This window comes from Malurus melanocephalus, unplaced genomic scaffold, assembly GCF_030028575.1.
Source record: "Malurus melanocephalus ecotype Western Australia unplaced genomic scaffold, MMel_1.1 scaffold_322, whole genome shotgun sequence".
In the NCBI taxonomy this organism is placed as follows: Eukaryota; Metazoa; Chordata; class Aves; order Passeriformes; family Maluridae; genus Malurus; species Malurus melanocephalus.
Genome location: NW_026623554.1, coordinates 333,671 through 350,039, shown reverse-complemented (window position 1 = coordinate 350,039; position 16,369 = coordinate 333,671). Strand labels below are relative to the sequence as shown.

Below are 16,369 nucleotides of genomic sequence, written 5' to 3'. Positions count from 1 at the left end.
GAGCTGTTACTTACAAGCAGTGTTTGTTTGAAACTTATTTTTGATGTTCAGTCAACCTAATATTATGCAAAGCAAAAGGTTTGGTGGCTCTCTCAGATCAGTTTACTGTGCTCTTATCCTGGTTTTGCTGAGAGTAAAAAGGCACCTGATAGCCTGTTAATGGAATATTTTGGGTAAACATTTACCATTCTGTCTGATCTGGGATTATCATCTGAACAGAGATCAGACAAGACCTTCTTTATGAACATAGGTGCTGATGAGAAACAGATGTACATCCTGAACTGGTGTAAGCAAATTGTTCCCAATACCCTGACTCTGAGCTGTTTTTACACCTGGATGTCTGCAATTCAGTCTGCTATTTTGTGTCCTGCATAGGAAGTATATATTTCATCAGCTCTTGCAAGTGCTAAGCCAGAAGTTTCTGTTCAACCTATTTGTCTACAAAACTTTAAATGGGACATTACAACAGCTCCAAGTTTGAAAGAATCAGACAAAGAGAAATTAATCTCCCTATTAAAGAAATGAATGGRTGAGCTAACGCTGAATCAGAGACTATAGTGTGATATGAAATGTGATTCCTTGCTAAATATAATTTTAGCCTTGGTTTGATAATCCAAAGGAAAAGAAATCCCAGATAAAGGCACACAGAACTGTGCAGTGTGAATGCAAAAGAGAACATTTTCTGGGAGATCATTTTCTGTCCCTGCCTTTGGAGGAAAACGTACTGATAGTGATAGGAAATGGGATAGCGGAAGGGAAAGGTCAGTGGAAAGTCCTGACTGTTCGTTACTGTTTGTTACTCTGTGTTATTCTAAAACTTTTACTTCCTTCTAAAATGTGCTTTGTGGGGCGAGGGAAAAGGTTTTTATCAGGATGCTGGCTGCAGTTCTCTGGGCTGGAGCTCTCTGTACATCATCCCATGCCTCTGCTTTTGAGTATTGTTCTGGTTAGTCCAAGAGAAAGGTGTGGGTTGAATCAGATAACAAACCATGCCAGAAAGTCAAAACTGTCTCCAGCAGTCTGTGCCTCATCAAGCCCTTGTGCCCAGAGTGTGTAGCTGCCCCTGTGTACAATGAACTGACCCTAAAGGATTTTCAGTCCAAGCCCCGTGTCCTGTACCCTCCTCAGCTGTTCGATCGGGAGCTGTGTGTCCGTCAGCTGAGGTACTCGGGGATGATGGAGACCATCCGCATCCGCCGCGCCGGATACCCCATCCGCTACACCTTCGTGGAGTTYGTGGACCGCTACCGGGTGCTCATGCCAGGGGTGAAGCCAGCCTACAAGCAGGTGAGAATCCTCTGTCAGAGGTAACCATTGATCTCTGCTGGGGAATCTCCAGAGACATTTATGGGGTGTGCATCCTCTCCTAAAACAGTTGCAGAGCGTTTGATCACCAGGGTGTCACAGTGCTGCTCTGGGCTTTCCAAGTGAAGGCAAAAATGGTTACAGGGCTGGCAGGGACAGGTAGCCATATTCAGCGTGTCCCTCTCACTCAGTAAAGCCCTAACAACATCRTTAGCACAAAACTGCACGATTTGGGACCAGGAAAGGTCCACACTGGGCTAAGGAGGAGTGATGAGTGAGTCTGGTCCTGCTGAATCCCAACCCCTTTTCTATCAGGGCGACCTGCGTGGGACATGCCAGCGCATTGCTGAAGCGGTGCTGGGGAAGCATGATGACTGGCAGATTGGCAAGACAAAGATATTTCTAAAGGTGGGCATTCTCCACTTTCCCCCTGCCATCTTGGATCCTTGCCTCCGGAGGCGTGTCTTACCATTTCCTTTCCATCACAAGACACGATCCTTTTCCAGGGTCCCTGGGCTGCCATGTCAGTGGGTAGAGCCTGGGTTAAGGCAGAGCATTTGGGGCCGGTCCTGGAGCAGCAGGCAGGAGAAAATCCTGACATTGTGCCAGCACTGACACATTCACAAATCCATATGGATACAAAAGTGGTCACATCCAGAGCTCAGCCTTTTCCCTCCTAGGCTGAGTCGTTCAACTTGCTCTCCATATCTTCACCCAAAAGGCACAGCAGCAGAAGGGATGCCCATGCAGAGCTCTGYGGAGAGAAGGATGTGAGCACAATAGGCTCGTTTTGCTTTCTGCACATCTCTGTGGAATCCAAGATGTGCCTGCGGTGTCTTTTTCTGCATCAGTCCAGCTGACACAGAGCAGTCCAACACTGCAGGTCCCCTGCAGCTCTRTACACACTCATTTTTCCTTACAAACCCATTCCTGTGCTGTTCTGGCAAGATGAAGTTTCTCTGGAGCAAAAATCTCAGTGATAAACCCTGACTGCTTACACCTAAATTCACCCCCCAAATCCCATTGCCAGCACAAACACCCCCATCTCTTCCCCAGAAGTTRTTCCCACTAGTTGCTCTTTCCAGAGCCTGTTATCAAGGCCTTGCAGCTGTCAGGACAGGAAACAGAGAAATTGGGAGGCCCTGAGTGGCCGCAGGAGGTCAAGCAAAGCAGGAAATGTGTAGAGCTGCCTCTGCTGCACCCAGTGTGGTATGGCTCAGCTTGTCATGGCTGGGAAAGAAAGCTGAATCACACACAGCATGGGAAGGATCAGAATAAAGCTTGGATTGRTGCATCTGAAAGCCTCAGGGCAAAGGAAATTCAGTGTTTCAAGAAGCTAGTTTTTTTTTCCTTAGGGCAGGGAGGTGTTGGAGTCTTGGCTAGAAGTGATGAGACCCAGGCAAACTCAGATTTGTTTACAAACCTCCTCAGTGCTCCTAGGAACTGCTCTCATGGCTGAGAGCAGTAGGAGGGAGCTCTGCGGGGAAGAGCAATGTAATTTGGTTGTTTTCAGATTGTGAAGTATTGCATTTGCAGCTTCTGGATGACCTGGTTCATTTGTGAATGAAGACTGCAGAATCATTAGGGTTTACATTAGGATTTTCCCAGTAATCCCAGATTACATCCCAGATTACACTTGGGATGTAAAAWCACCCAAGAGTTTATTTTGAACAACTMTCCTGGAGAAGTGTCTTGTACCACCCTCTCCTGCCAGATGTCAGGCAGAGGRAGAACTTGGTACATKGGTGCTGTGCTGCTTCCTCCCACAGGACCACCATGACATGCTGCTGGAGATTGAGAGAGACAAGGCCATCACRGACAAAGTCATCCTCATCCAGAAGGTGGTCCGTGGCTATAAAGACAGGTAGGTATGAACCCCTCTGCCAAATGGGAGCTGGGCTCTGTGGGAGGCTTCATCCAGCAAGTGACTCCTGGAGGCTGCATCACTCCTTTGATGAGCAGACGCCCAGATGAGCAGAAGGGACCCCTGATACACTGGCATTCAGGCACAGCAAGTACTGGAGGACAACAGTAGAGGGAAGAGGGTAACTGTGATATCTGCCTCAAACCGGGGCAGAATAGGATCTTCTGTCCCTGTCCAGTGCCGTCGTAGGGGATCTGGTGTTTGCTATGACAGTGCAGCAGCGGTGGGACTCTGAGCCTGCTGAAGGCAGCACAACAACTCCAGTCTGTGCAGATCCCCACAAGACTGCAGAGAGACCACTGGGTCATCTGTGACTAAAGATGCTCTCCCCAAGGCCCAGGAGGTTCAGAATTCTTCCCTTTGCAACCCAGTTTCCAGGTATGGGAGGAGGACAGATAGTCCAGGGGGAGCTCAAGGCACCTTTGTGGATAAAGAGAGGGAGCCACAGCCAAGAGCAAGCTTCACCCATGGAGAAGGGAGAGTTCTTGGAGTTTTATGCTCTTTGATTGTCCAAGCCATGACTGTGGCTCAGGTTGTACTCTGCAGGAAGGGCACATGCTAAATAACTCATMAATATTTCACACACTAATCCTAGTGAGACCCCCATAGGCCTCCCAACCCAATTGTCCCTATGTTACCTACAGGGAGAATCAGATCAGGCTAAGAAGGCCTGGAGGAGAGATGGGGATAGCAGGGTGGTGKTGGTGAGGTTTGCTGTTGGGTTCAATCCATTTGCAGGTCCTAGAGTGAAGTGGAAGTATCCATAGGGAAGAGATTTTAGATGTGAGAAGAGGGTGTTGGAGGAAGGAGGGAACCRTTCTCAGCATCTCCTGCTCTTCCCTTTCCCATAACCTGGCATAATCTACCTGCAGAGACCTCTCAGAGAGAGTCCCTACAGATTTTTTTATGAAAGCAAGGAGAGCTGGGGAAGGAGACAAAAATGCAGTGTTTATTCTACCTGGACCCTCAGGTTCAAATCTTCAAACAATGAGCCCCGGGAGATGTTGATGCCTTGTGGCCGAACCACAGAGGTGAATGACCRAAATGCCTTTGCAGGTCCAATTTCCTGAAAGTGAGAAATTCAGTGCTGATGATTCAGAGATAYTGGCGTGGACATAACTGCAGGAAGAACTACGGTGCTGTAAGTACAGGGGTACTTCCTCACTCCTCCGACTTCCTACGCCTTTCAGCTGGGACACCTGTAAAAGTTTCCTGGTTCAAAATGTCCCACTGAATGTAGGAGCTGGTGGTGGTGGCTTTTTGTTGGAGCGATGAATGGAAGTTTGCTCTTTGGTTTGTCTTCTCATTGAAGAAAGCACCTGACCACCTCCTGCTGTTCTTTTCCTCCTGACTCAGATGTCCATTGTACCAACTGATCATTTGGGGTTTTGTAAGTCTTCCCCTAGCTTCCAGATGTTCCACATGACTGAAAACTCAAGCACAGCTTCCCCTGAAATACAGACTCCATCTCCATATGGGACYCTAGTTGGGTTTCTTACTAACCCAGCCCATGGTCCTCTTCTCTCCCTGTTCCAGCTGGTTCTGAGCCAACAGCAAGGTCTTTTGGGAAGTATGTTGGGGTCTAAAGTATCTTAGGATAATCCTTCAAACCTGTAATGTGATAGAATTAGCCACTTCTAGACTGGCTAGGATGCTGCCTCCTTCCATCAAACACCACCTTGACTGCCAGGCAGGAGGTTTGCGGATGCTGGACCTCCATGGGAGCAAACCCTCATGGCTTGTGGCTACCTTGGGATGACCAGCCAGACATCCTGAGACCTCTCAAAGGCTCAATGGGGAAGAAACTRTATTTGTCCTTCCTGGGTTTTGATTCAATGCAGCAGCCATAGGGCTTCATTCCTCCACCCTCTTGGAGAACCTCCCTCCCAGAGGTTTGCCATGCTGGGGACTGATTTCAGCAGCTCTTACTTGCAGCCGTGCAAGCAGGAGATTAGCAGTGGAGATCTGCTGGCGGTGGGCGAGCCCCGGGCCGGCGGGGTGGTTTCATTCTGCTCCCTCTTGCAGATGCGGATTGGCTTCCTGAGGCTGCAGGCCCTCTACCGATCCCGCAAGCTCCACAAGCAGTACCACATGGCTCGCCGGCGCATCATCGAGTTTCAGGCACGATGCCGGGGCTACCTGGTCCGGAGGGCATTCCGCCACCGCCTCTGGGCCGTGCTCACCGTCCAGGCCTACGCCCGGGGCATGATCGCCCGAAGGCTCTACAAGCGCCTCCGCGGGGAAGTAAGTGCCACGGAGTAGAAACAGAGGTGGGCAGAGGGGAGAAAAGCATGCTTCTGYATCACGTGCTTTTGGGATCTATTTTTAAAGGAAAAAAAAAATCAAAACTAATTAGATGCCTGTTCAGAAGGGCTCTTCTGTTTGTTCCCACAGTATTATCGACGCCTGGAAGCAGAGAAACTTCGGCTGGCAGAAGAGGAGCGCCTTCGAAAGGAGATGAGTGCCAAGAAAGCCAAAGAGGAAGCAGAAAAGAAACACCAAGTACATGGGGGATTGATCTCTTTCTGGGGTTCTCTCTSTTCTCTGGAAACTAGTTTTGCTCCTTTGAGGGACAATGATGAAAATATCTAATAAGGGATTTCTGCCCCRTTTGAGTGGTTTGTATTTAATTTTCCAAAGTACTCTGCGCTCTATTAGTTTGAGGCTGCTCCAAAATTTCTGATCTGCTGCACAGGAATGCCAGAGATTACAGTTATTTTTCACTTGCTTTTGCTATTGTATAAAGGGGGAACTGGAACACTCTGTGTGTGTGCACATGCAGGGCTGTTGTATGAAAGCAAAAAAATTAGGTCAGAGTTTCTGTGCATGGAACAACACCCCTTAACAAGCACTGAGGAATGGGGGAAATGTATTGTTTTGTCCTTCTGCACTTGGGAAACTGAGCCATGGACATTTCAGTGATCTGCTCCAAGTTATGATACGGCCTGAGGCAGCCTGCCTTCCTGAAGCCAGGCCCTGTGGGATGTAGTGCCAGCTCTTTGGAAGGAGCAGTTCAGTCAYTGCACTTGTCCTTTCGCAGGTGCGCCTGGCCCAGCTGGCACGGGAGGATGCAGAGAGAGAAGTAAAGGAGAAAGAGGAAGCACGCCGGAAGAAAGAGCTCTTAGAAAAAATGGAGAAAGCTCGCAATGAGCCAGTGAACGACTCAGAAATGGTGGACAAAATGTTCGGATTCCTGGGGACAACCTCATCCCTGCCTGGCCAGGAAGGACAAGCACCCAATGGCTTTGAGGTACTGGATATGTACATGAGCCTGGCTATCGCATCAAAGGCTTTAGCAAAATATTAATGGATCAGGGAAGAGTACAGCAATTYAGAAAGTGTTCTCTGAAGGGTTCCTCCAAGGCCAGGCTCTCCTCTGTGGCCCCAGAGGGTTATCATTCTGTGGCTGGAGATGGGCAGGCAGCCTGGCAGCTTTTTCTAGGGCTAGTGAATGGAAGAAAGCCCTATCACCACAAGGTCAACAGTGACCTGTGGCCTTCGAGATCTTTTCCTCTGCAGTTCATCACAGCTCACAGCATTTAGCTCTGAGACACCCTTTCCCCATGCTATGAGTTGGGCCATGCTTATGGCTTCTTCTGCTGTKCTGGGGACATTCCTGGGCTTTGCATGGGCTCTGCAAACTCTGGAACTATGTTCCATTCTTCCAGCTGACTTTTCTTCTTGGGATGGAGGTCAGACTGACAGAAAATTCASACCCAAAGGGAAATGGTAGTTCCATATCCAAAGCCATGCTGAGTGTCTGACATGTCCTTCCACAACAGGACCTTGAGCAAGCCCAGAAGGAGCTGGAGGAAGAGGACCTCGATGCAGCACTGCCTCTCCCTGAGGAGGAGGAGGAAGATCTCTCAGAGTACAAATTTGCCAAGTTTGCTGCCACGTACTTCCAGGGCACAACAACACACACATACATCCGCCGGCCGCTCAAGCAACCTCTCTTGTACCATGAAGATGAAGGAGACCAGTTGGTGAGGCAGGGGATGATTGAGCAGGGCTGGGTGGGTTGGAGCAAGCCTGGGTAACCCTCCAGGTGAAGGGTACCAGCAATTTCCATTTGGGATATACTCATCTGCTGCACTTGTGTCCATGGCCACTGTCCCACCAGCAAACTTTAAGTGCAGGTGAGGCAGTGAACATTAGGGGGATGGAGCATTAGGGAACAGGTCTGTCTCTGTGCYTTGGAATTTGTGTTAAGACAAATATGAGGTGCTCTGGGCTCAGGGCAAATTGTTACTTCAGCACCACTTATAAAGCTCCTTGTGAGCTGTAAAAATTGCTTCTTCCCTTCTCCAGTGCAGAGCTAAATGAGAACTCCTTGTCCCATAGCCAGCAGTACAAGAGCAGAAATGGATTGAACCTCTTGTCTATAATGCACATTACATTATCTGTGAACTTGCCTTTACTGTGGTTCTCCTTCCCCTCTGCACTGGGTTAGGAGCTGCCAATCGCTGCCCCTTGATGGGGCTGGCATCTCCTGTCAAGAAGCAAGCCCCTGGTAAGGTGTACAAACACACTCAAGGTGGCACAAACACAAAGCCTGAATGTGTGGTCCCAGCCAGCAGCCCAGCGTGCTCAGAGGGGATGTGTGCTGCAGGCAGAGCTGTTATGTGTGACGCAGAGAAGTGTTTTATCTCCTGCAGATGTACAGAGAGACTATTGTGGGGATACTGGTGGATTCAGCATGGCTTGAGCATCCCATCCACTGCCCTGGAGTGAACTAATGGAGTGTACCTTTCCTTTAAAACAGGCAGCACTTGCCGTGTGGATCACTATCCTGCGTTTCATGGGAGACCTCCCTGAGCCGAAATATCACACAGCCATGAGTGATGGAGGAGAGAAGATACCAGTAATGACAAAAATCTATGAGACTCTTGGGAAGAAGACTTATAAGAAAGAACTTCAGGCTCTGCAGGGAGAAGGAGAGGTAACTGCTGCAGCTGTGAAAGAGATGTTATTATTAGATGTTGGATATTGAAATGTGTTGGAAAGAAACAACTTGTGGGGTTTGCTGCAGGCAATCAGTTTCTTGATTTTATTTATGCTTGTGCTCCAGAGGGAGAGTTGCCAGTGTGCCAGGCATTGATCCTGTTCCTTCCTCACAGGGATAACTGAATGTCCTCCAGCTGAATGTTCTCCAGTAAAGGAAGTGCCCTGATATCTCTCATGGGACTTTGATCTCTCTCCTCCACCCACAGGGCTTAAGTACAGGGGGGAATGCAATGTCCTATGTCTCTTGTTTGGGCATATTCTTTTGATCTGCCTTGAGTCAAAAGCAACTAAATTAAAAATGTGCCCTTAATCTTGGAGCAGGAAGTAATTAGTTACCAGGAGATTAAGCTGTGAAAGTAAAAATTGAAAAGAACAAAAATCCCTATTGCATCCTGAGTGCTTTTTGGGATGTGTCTGAAAGGCTTCATTTTAGTACCCTTCCCAGACAAATGGATTTATCCATTGTTCTGGATAAATCAATTTCCATAGTGCTGATACACTTTCATCATTGGCAATTGCTTTATTCAATAAGACAAGATACCATCTGTTATTCGCATCTTCTGGATGTTATGGTTTAATTTTCAAAAGGTTTTCTTGACAAACCACTGCAGCACTTGCAGAGGTAAATTAACAAATCTCCTCATTCTTAAAAATGTTGATACAGTTCAGCACTCCCAGTGAATTACCTGAGAGTAGCCTCAGGATCATAATTCTGTATAAATATATGCCAAGAATCACCTTCCATTCCTCCTACCCATAATTTCTTGCTTGTTTATTACAAAAAGGTGTATTTTGGTTAATTGAGACCAAATTGAGATCAGGTAGTACAGAAGAGAAGGAAAATTTAATCTGTCCTTTTGCTCTATGGTTATATCATCTCTTCACAGTACAAAGAGATGCCTGAGCYGACCCTGAGTGAAACAATATGCAAATCCATCTTTAAAGCACCGACTCATGTTTATAATTGATATAAACCATCACAGCCACAGGACTCAAAGTGTCAATTGGGTGGGAAATCATGGTCTTTTCAAAGTTGTTTAAATGGGGAGAGTTTAACTGGGTCAAAAAGCTTGGTATAGAAGTACAAAGTCAGCAAATAACTTGATGATACACAGTCAGTGCCTGGAGCTGTCCCACATCAAAGGTATTCTTCTGGGAAACCTGATAGAGCGTGGGGCTTGTTAAAAGTCATGAAACCACAGTGGGTGACTTCCTGTCCGTGAGTCCCTTGCTAGATGGCTTCCAGCTAAAAACCTGCTGTGCAAATCTTGGCTTGTCTCAGAGAGTGGACTTGCTCATCTCATTTGCACTGCTGTACAGCAGAACTGCTGGACCTGGGTTAAGCAGGAATCAGCCATGTATTCAACGTAACTATTTTCAGATGTTCCCATAATATAATTTTATCCTGAGGGTCACTCATTGATTAGAAAATATCGACAAAATTCAGAGTCAGCCCTAGGTTATCCAGGGGCACAGGAATAAGGGCCCAGTCTTTTGGTTCCCACCAGCCTCTGAARCATCTCACTCTCTGCTCAGGATTAATGGTCTTTTGCAGGAGCCCAGGGAGGGGAGGGAGAGCTCTTGCTCAGCACTTGTGTCTCACCACTTTGCACCYACCCCTCTTGCTTTGCAGAGTACTCACATTGATGGGCACAAAAAGAACAGTGTGCGGCACAAACTGGTCTCCTTAACACTCAAGAAGAAATCCAAACTGACAGAGGAGGTGAGGGGAGATGCTTGGCCGCCTGGCAGCACAAGTGCCGTTGGATTGTCTGCAGCCCTCTCTGACTCTCTTCTGCTTTTCCCTAGACAACATAGAACCAGCCCTCCTCTGGGTTTGGCGCTACCTGTCTCTCTGCCTGAAAGATTTAAGGAGTGTTTAAGGGGAAAGGTTGGCTTCCCGTGTCTCCTTGAGTCATTCTGCACCTCGTGACGGCCTCCCCTCGGCACCTGTTCTCCATCCATCCAGCACCTTCCCTCCCCTCTTTCACAGCCCTCCATCCAGCTGCCGATACCTCTCACCACTCTGTGATTGTCTGAAGTTATCCCTGCTTTTAGTTTCCTGCCCTCTGCCATGGCATAGATAGCAGAGCTGGGGTCTCCAACGGCACTTACCCATCCTCTGCTTCACTCCAGTGCCAGGGACAAAACTCCCCGTGYGAGCAGTTACCCCAATCTGAGAACTTTTAAAAAATCCCATCTCAAAATAATGGGAATGATACATCTTTCAGGTGGGGGTGATGAAGACAATTCATAGACTGCCCATAGCCAGAGCAGGCACCAGCTCACCTGGCTATAACCGCTACAGAGCATGAAGATTGCTCTGTGAGATATTCACCCTCCTTCCCTTCAGAGTGAGGAGAAACAGGACTCAATCCAGCTCATCCTAATTGGCYTTGAAATCACTCTAGAAATGTTCATCTCTCTAAATGGAGATGAGGTTGACTAGCTGAGACAGCAAGCTGGTAGGCAGATGAATGCCATCACAAACAGCACCATGCTTATGCATTTTCAGCTGCATCATTAGCATGGGGAATGGGTCCATTTTGCCAGTTAWACACTGATGATTTATTTTAATATGACTCAGTTAAAGAAACAGGTCTTCCTCGGCAATAAAATGGGTTTATTCCAAAGACCCTTGGTGGCCCTCTTCCAGCAGCAGGACCAGTTCAGAGCAGGGATGCCAAGGTGCCATTGTAGAAATAGAAACCCTGGGAAAAGACCAAGCAGGTGGAAGTATGACTAGGCAGGACCATTTTTAACTTCACCTATACATGATTAAAGCCAACACAATCAAACCTTCCCATTGCTGCTAAAATCCTAGATTGGAGAACTTCTGAGACCCCTCCTGGCTGGTGAAGGAGTCCTGCTGGGGGAGCATCACACACTTGGGATAGGGGTGGGGGGGACACAGTAATTGGCTGTCCTGAAAGAGACCAATATGTCTGGTTGGCAGGTGACAAAGAGACTTCAYGATGGAGAGTCTACGCTGCAGGGTAATAGCATGCTCGAAGACCGACCCACTTCCAACCTGGAGAAGCTCCATTTCATTATTGGGAATGGCATCCTCAGGCCAGCCTTAAGGTTAGAAATCAAGACAAAGGCATGAACATGCCATTCTTTTCATTCTTTCTTGAGCTTTTCTTGAGCTATGCAAACAAGTTTGATATTGTCTGCAGCTTTACAAAGCAAAGTTTTATAACTTTTATGGTTGTGTTGTTTAATGCAGGCTGGGCTGGATTGTTTTCCTTACTGTCCATACCAGGCCCAGTGGAAAGACCATGCAAAGGGATCCAAACACTTCTGAAAGTCCTAGGGACACTGGATTGCTTTTTTTTTTTTAATGCTCACTCTTTGTTTCTCACTACTCTCTTTTCCATTTGACCATTATATCTCTTTTGTTTGTGTGAATATTTTTAATTGTCTGCTAATGAAAAACTCAAACTCATTTCAGCTGCTAAATGAAACATTCAAAAATTGGAAACTGTCAAAAGAAAGCCATTTACACATCACTGGTTTAGCCAATTTATGTTTTTATATTAATTGACATTGATAAATGTTAAATAATTCCTCTAATTTTTTTTATTAACTTTTTTTTCATTCCTCTTGTAGGGATGAAATATATTGTCAAATCTGCAAACAGCTGACCCAGAACCCATCCAAAAGCAGTCATGCCAGGGGTTGGATCCTGATGTCCCTCTGCGTGGGATGTTTTGCTCCTTCTGAGAAGTTTGTGAAGGTAAATTGTGGATGACATTTGTGTCATGAATTACCTGCCAATACATTTTCTTTTGCACTCATGGGACCAGCGTTTCTCTTGGGTTTCACAGCAGAGGTAATCCCAGTCTTAGCCAGAAATGAAGATGACAAAGTTCCTAAGAAAAGCAAGCATGATCCCAAGTTCAATGTCTAATRTGAATCAGATGAGTCACTGCTAAGAAGTGACTCTCCTTCCTGCAACTCTGAAGATCATATAGACAATCAGTTTAAAAGATGCCTCCTGCACTGTAGATGTGTGAGGATATGATTAAGTGACTTCTTGCAGGAAATTGGTTTGTGAGAGGCTGCAAGTGGAATTTGCACAACCAGAAGAGCTGACATTTCTCCCCTATTTCTCATATGCAAAGGTCTGTGCATTCATTCAAGAATCTACTGGCTTTGACAGTATGACCTGAGACATCTACCAGAATTGGCAAGGAATATATTTTCAGTTGGTTGTATTCTAAATTGATAYTAAAAAAATGCACATAGAAAAGGAAAGATTGAATTTACGTGGAAATACACTTGCAAAGGTGCTCTCTGATTCCCCACCATGTGCCATATTGAAAACATCCAATTCCATTTAGCCACATGAGATGACATGTAATCCATCTTCAGCAGCCCTGTGGATCAGCAGGACTGAAGTTCRTGGGAGCTGCTAAGTGGCTGACGCTTTTGAAAATCAGGTTTTTCTTAAGGATTTTCTTTTTTCTGTGCAAAATTCTGTTGCCTAGATTTAAACAGTCTGCTTTCCAAATGAGTTGTRCAGTCATGGAAGTGATTAGGTTGGAAAAGATGTCTAAGATCAAGACCAACCACTACCAAGCCCACTGCTAAAGCWTATCCACAGGTGCCACTAAATCAGGTCCACAGGTGCCACATCTACTTTTTTTTTTTTTTAACACTTCCAGGGCTGGTGATTCCACACTTCCCTGGGCAATTTGTTCAAATGCCTGACTGGAAATGAAAATGTTCCATTAATTTCCATAGATATCAGATTAGGTACTGCGTCTTCAGCACTGAAAGAGCTGAAGCCCAGAATAGAAATGCCTCCTTCATCCCCAGGCCTTGTTAGTGTGARCTCTAATAAAGAAGATAAATCACTGGCAAAGTGGTAGAAAATTAAATTATGTGTGGAAGTTAGATCTGAGAAGTATGGCACAGAAAGTTGTATTGGTTTAGATCTTTAATAATAGAAGATTACTTTAAGATAGTGAAGCACTTCACTTCAATAATTAATTAGTAATTCTGGAGACCCAGAATCATAGATGACAGGACCGTAGAATCACAAAGTCATGGAATGGCTTAGGTTTGAAGAAATTTTTATATGTCATCTAATTCAACCGTGCTGCCAGGGGTGGGTTTCCTTCCATTAGACCAGATTACTCAGAGTCCAATTCAGCCTGGCCTTGAATGTTTCCAGGGATGAGGTATTAGCAACAGCATAATTAAAACTACACTTTTACATTGCATGGACTGCCTACAATCATTTGCAAGCTTTCCCCCCTGTAAACTGGCTGCATTACATAGACACCTCATAGTGTCTCTGTAAGTTGTGATTGACACAAATGCCTGTCTCTCTAGCCATGTTATTTATGGCTGTGTTAGGGAGCAATCTGTGCTTCTGAAGGAGCAGCTCTGTGTTATCATTCAGAGAACTCTTTTATAAAGTCTCTCAGAAAAATTTGATTTACAGAATTATTAGTATTACCTAGCATTTTGGTCAATATGTTTGTGTAATATTTTTAAGTGTATTATCTTTTRTGTTGTTGTGTTGTTTTGGAAATTGCTGGATTTAATTTCCTCTACAATAATGTGTTTGTATTTTTAACATATACTGAAGTGTTTCGAATTCTGATTTAGGCCAAAATGCAATTTAAAATCTAACTAAGGAAATACCTGTTTAATGTCATTGTGAAAGATCTTTTGTGCGGGCAGCTAAGTGTTCTGAGTGGCATTCACTTACAATTCCCCTGGGTCATTACTTACACATCTTTTTCATTCACTCCCATCTTTTTGGCCAGCACTCAATAACATTTTACAATACATCTTTAAAGTGCAAAGATAGAAATCAGTGGCAGCAATAGCAGGAACAGAAAACTGCTGCTCTGGCTTCAATCAAAGGTCTCTCTAGCCTGGTATTTTATCTCCTGTGAGGTCAGAAATGCACGGTAAAAGAACAAGGCAGGGGTGCAGACTGTCCTACTCTTTCATCTTCCAGTAATGGGATATAGGAACATCCAGGCCTGAGTGGTGTCACTGTCATTAGTCCCAGAGGGCTTTTCTCCAATAAAACATTGCTTTTGAACCTTTGCAAATGCTTGGCCTCTCAAGCCAAAGGTCTAAACAATGTGTTCCCTGCTGCCAACAGTATTTAAGGAACTTCATCAACGGAGGCCCCCCAGGTTATGCTCCCTATTGTGAAGAGAGGCTGAGGAGGACGTTTGCCAAYGGGACAAGGACACAGCCACCCAGCTGGCTGGAGCTGCAGGTATGAGCCCCTCCATGTCCTCCCCAGGGAACTGGGGCTCAGGGTTTAAGCCTTTCACTGTCACAAAAACCACATCTCTGTCAGGACACAATGTGGAGCAACAAAATGCCAATTTCTGTCAATAATTTTCAGATATTCCAACATTTTGCATTCCCTGTACATCCTGGCTTTGCTCCAGAATATATTTAAGATCGATCCCTTTGGCTGCATCAATATCTGTAAACTGAATGCACTTGACAGTGCTGTTGGGCATTGAGGCCAGCCTGGCACAGAGCAATCCYGTGTGTTCTAGGAAACTGTCTTCCAGATGAAGGTGGCTGCATACTGCTGTGAGTGGTCCCTGGGACTTGTGTGGGGATAACCATTGCAGAAACAAGCAATTTGTGTGGAAATTGCTCTTTTCTATACTGGTTTGCAAGCATATACAGCTGTGCTTCAGCATCCATGAACATTCCCAGGCATGCTTCTGTTAACTGGATTAGGCACCTTGATGACTGAATGTATTAAATAAAATATCTGTGACTTCCAAGTGCTTCCAGTGGCTGACTGTACATTATCCCACTGATAAATATGATATGGTAGCACTGAAAAGCAACCATTCAGCAGGATCAGGATTTARTAAGTGATTACCAGAGTGGGGTGGAAGGGCATGCAGGTAAATTGTGTCCAAATACATGTAACATTATTAAGTTTTACTTTAATCTTTTAGGCTACCAAGTCCAAGAAGCCRATCATGCTGCCTGTCACATTTATGGATGGGACAACGAAGACACTGTTGACCGACTCTGCAACAACTGCTAAAGAGCTCTGTAATTCTTTGGCTGACAAAATCAGCCTGAAGGACCGATTCGGCTTTTCACTCTACATTGCACTTTTTGACAAGGTATGTCTTAAGTTCTGTTTCTGAATAGCACTGTGACAGAAGGGGGTGGTTCTCTTTGCTGTCACATAACTTCCAGAAGGCATAAGGATTATTTCGACAGTGCAAGTGTCAGCATAGTTTTCACAATAAGAGTAGTCAAAATTGTGCAGCTGACTTGTAGGAAAATCTCTTTGGAGGTATTCAGAATTCAACAAGRAAATGCAGAGAAACCCATTCAAAGATGCACCTGCTCCAACCAGTGTGCTGGACCAGAAGCCTCCAGAAATTCCTTTCCACCTATATACTTACACTATGCTATGCTCTTTACTCTCACTCAAGCTTATTAGACATGAATTTCCAGTAAAACAACCTGGATTTTTATGCAAGGGAGCCAATTAAATTTAATTGGAAAGCTAATTGCTGAAATTAAACTTCCAAAATTAACTAAAATCCAAACTGCCATGCTTGCTTTGGCATTTAACCTGATTTAGTTAACCTAAAAGCACATACTTTTCAGAAATTCTGTAAAAATAAAGGTGAGCATAAATGAGAAAGGTAAAATTGCATCAGGTGAGACAACACCTGAAAGTCAATGAAACTGAAGCATTCCAACAGCTGCTGTGTAAGTGGATTAAGTATATTTGCACCTAATAGATGGCCAGCTCTGCCTGCAGATGTAGAAGAAAAAGGTTTATACTCCGTCTGCTTCATCTTTTTTGAAGAGACATTCAGCCAGGGATGCTAAGTCTGAGGGGACATAGTGTTTTAGGGGCTTCATGGCAGACCCCAATGAGAAGACAYGTAAATTTCTGTAACAGGACATGCTTTTATAATATGGCTTTTTTCTGATGCTTAGCATGGTTGGATCCAAGACCATGGTACGGTATGAATCAACACTAGTTTAAAATCGGCTTTGCTGGATCATGTTGCTGCTCTCCTTTCAATATGAAGGGAAAGCTGGAGCTCAAAATGGAATGGCTCAGCCAGCCATGCTGTAGAACTATTCAGTCGTGGCTGGCTA

At 45.4% G+C, this 16,369-nt stretch overlaps 1 protein-coding gene across 2 annotated transcripts in view; it reads left to right on the top strand.

Moving 5' to 3' along the window:
• The window catches only part of MYO7A (myosin VIIA), a 96,494-nt gene that overhangs the window by 64,580 nt on the left and 15,545 nt on the right, over positions 1-16,369 (top strand). For both annotated transcript variants that reach the window (XM_057377724.1, XM_057377723.1), the window contains 14 exons: positions 1,129-1,287; positions 1,621-1,713; positions 3,075-3,169; positions 4,286-4,370; positions 5,255-5,473; positions 5,624-5,731; positions 6,270-6,479; positions 7,012-7,215; positions 7,995-8,171; positions 9,870-9,959; positions 11,193-11,320; positions 11,849-11,975; positions 14,367-14,486; positions 15,196-15,369. In XM_057377724.1, the coding sequence (XP_057233707.1) occupies positions 1,129-1,287; positions 1,621-1,713; positions 3,075-3,169; positions 4,286-4,370; positions 5,255-5,473; positions 5,624-5,731; positions 6,270-6,479; positions 7,012-7,215; positions 7,995-8,171; positions 9,870-9,959; positions 11,193-11,320; positions 11,849-11,975; positions 14,367-14,486; positions 15,196-15,369 (1,989 nt within the window). The remainder of the gene's footprint in view (positions 1-1,128; positions 1,288-1,620; positions 1,714-3,074; positions 3,170-4,285; positions 4,371-5,254; positions 5,474-5,623; positions 5,732-6,269; positions 6,480-7,011; positions 7,216-7,994; positions 8,172-9,869; positions 9,960-11,192; positions 11,321-11,848; positions 11,976-14,366; positions 14,487-15,195; positions 15,370-16,369) is intronic.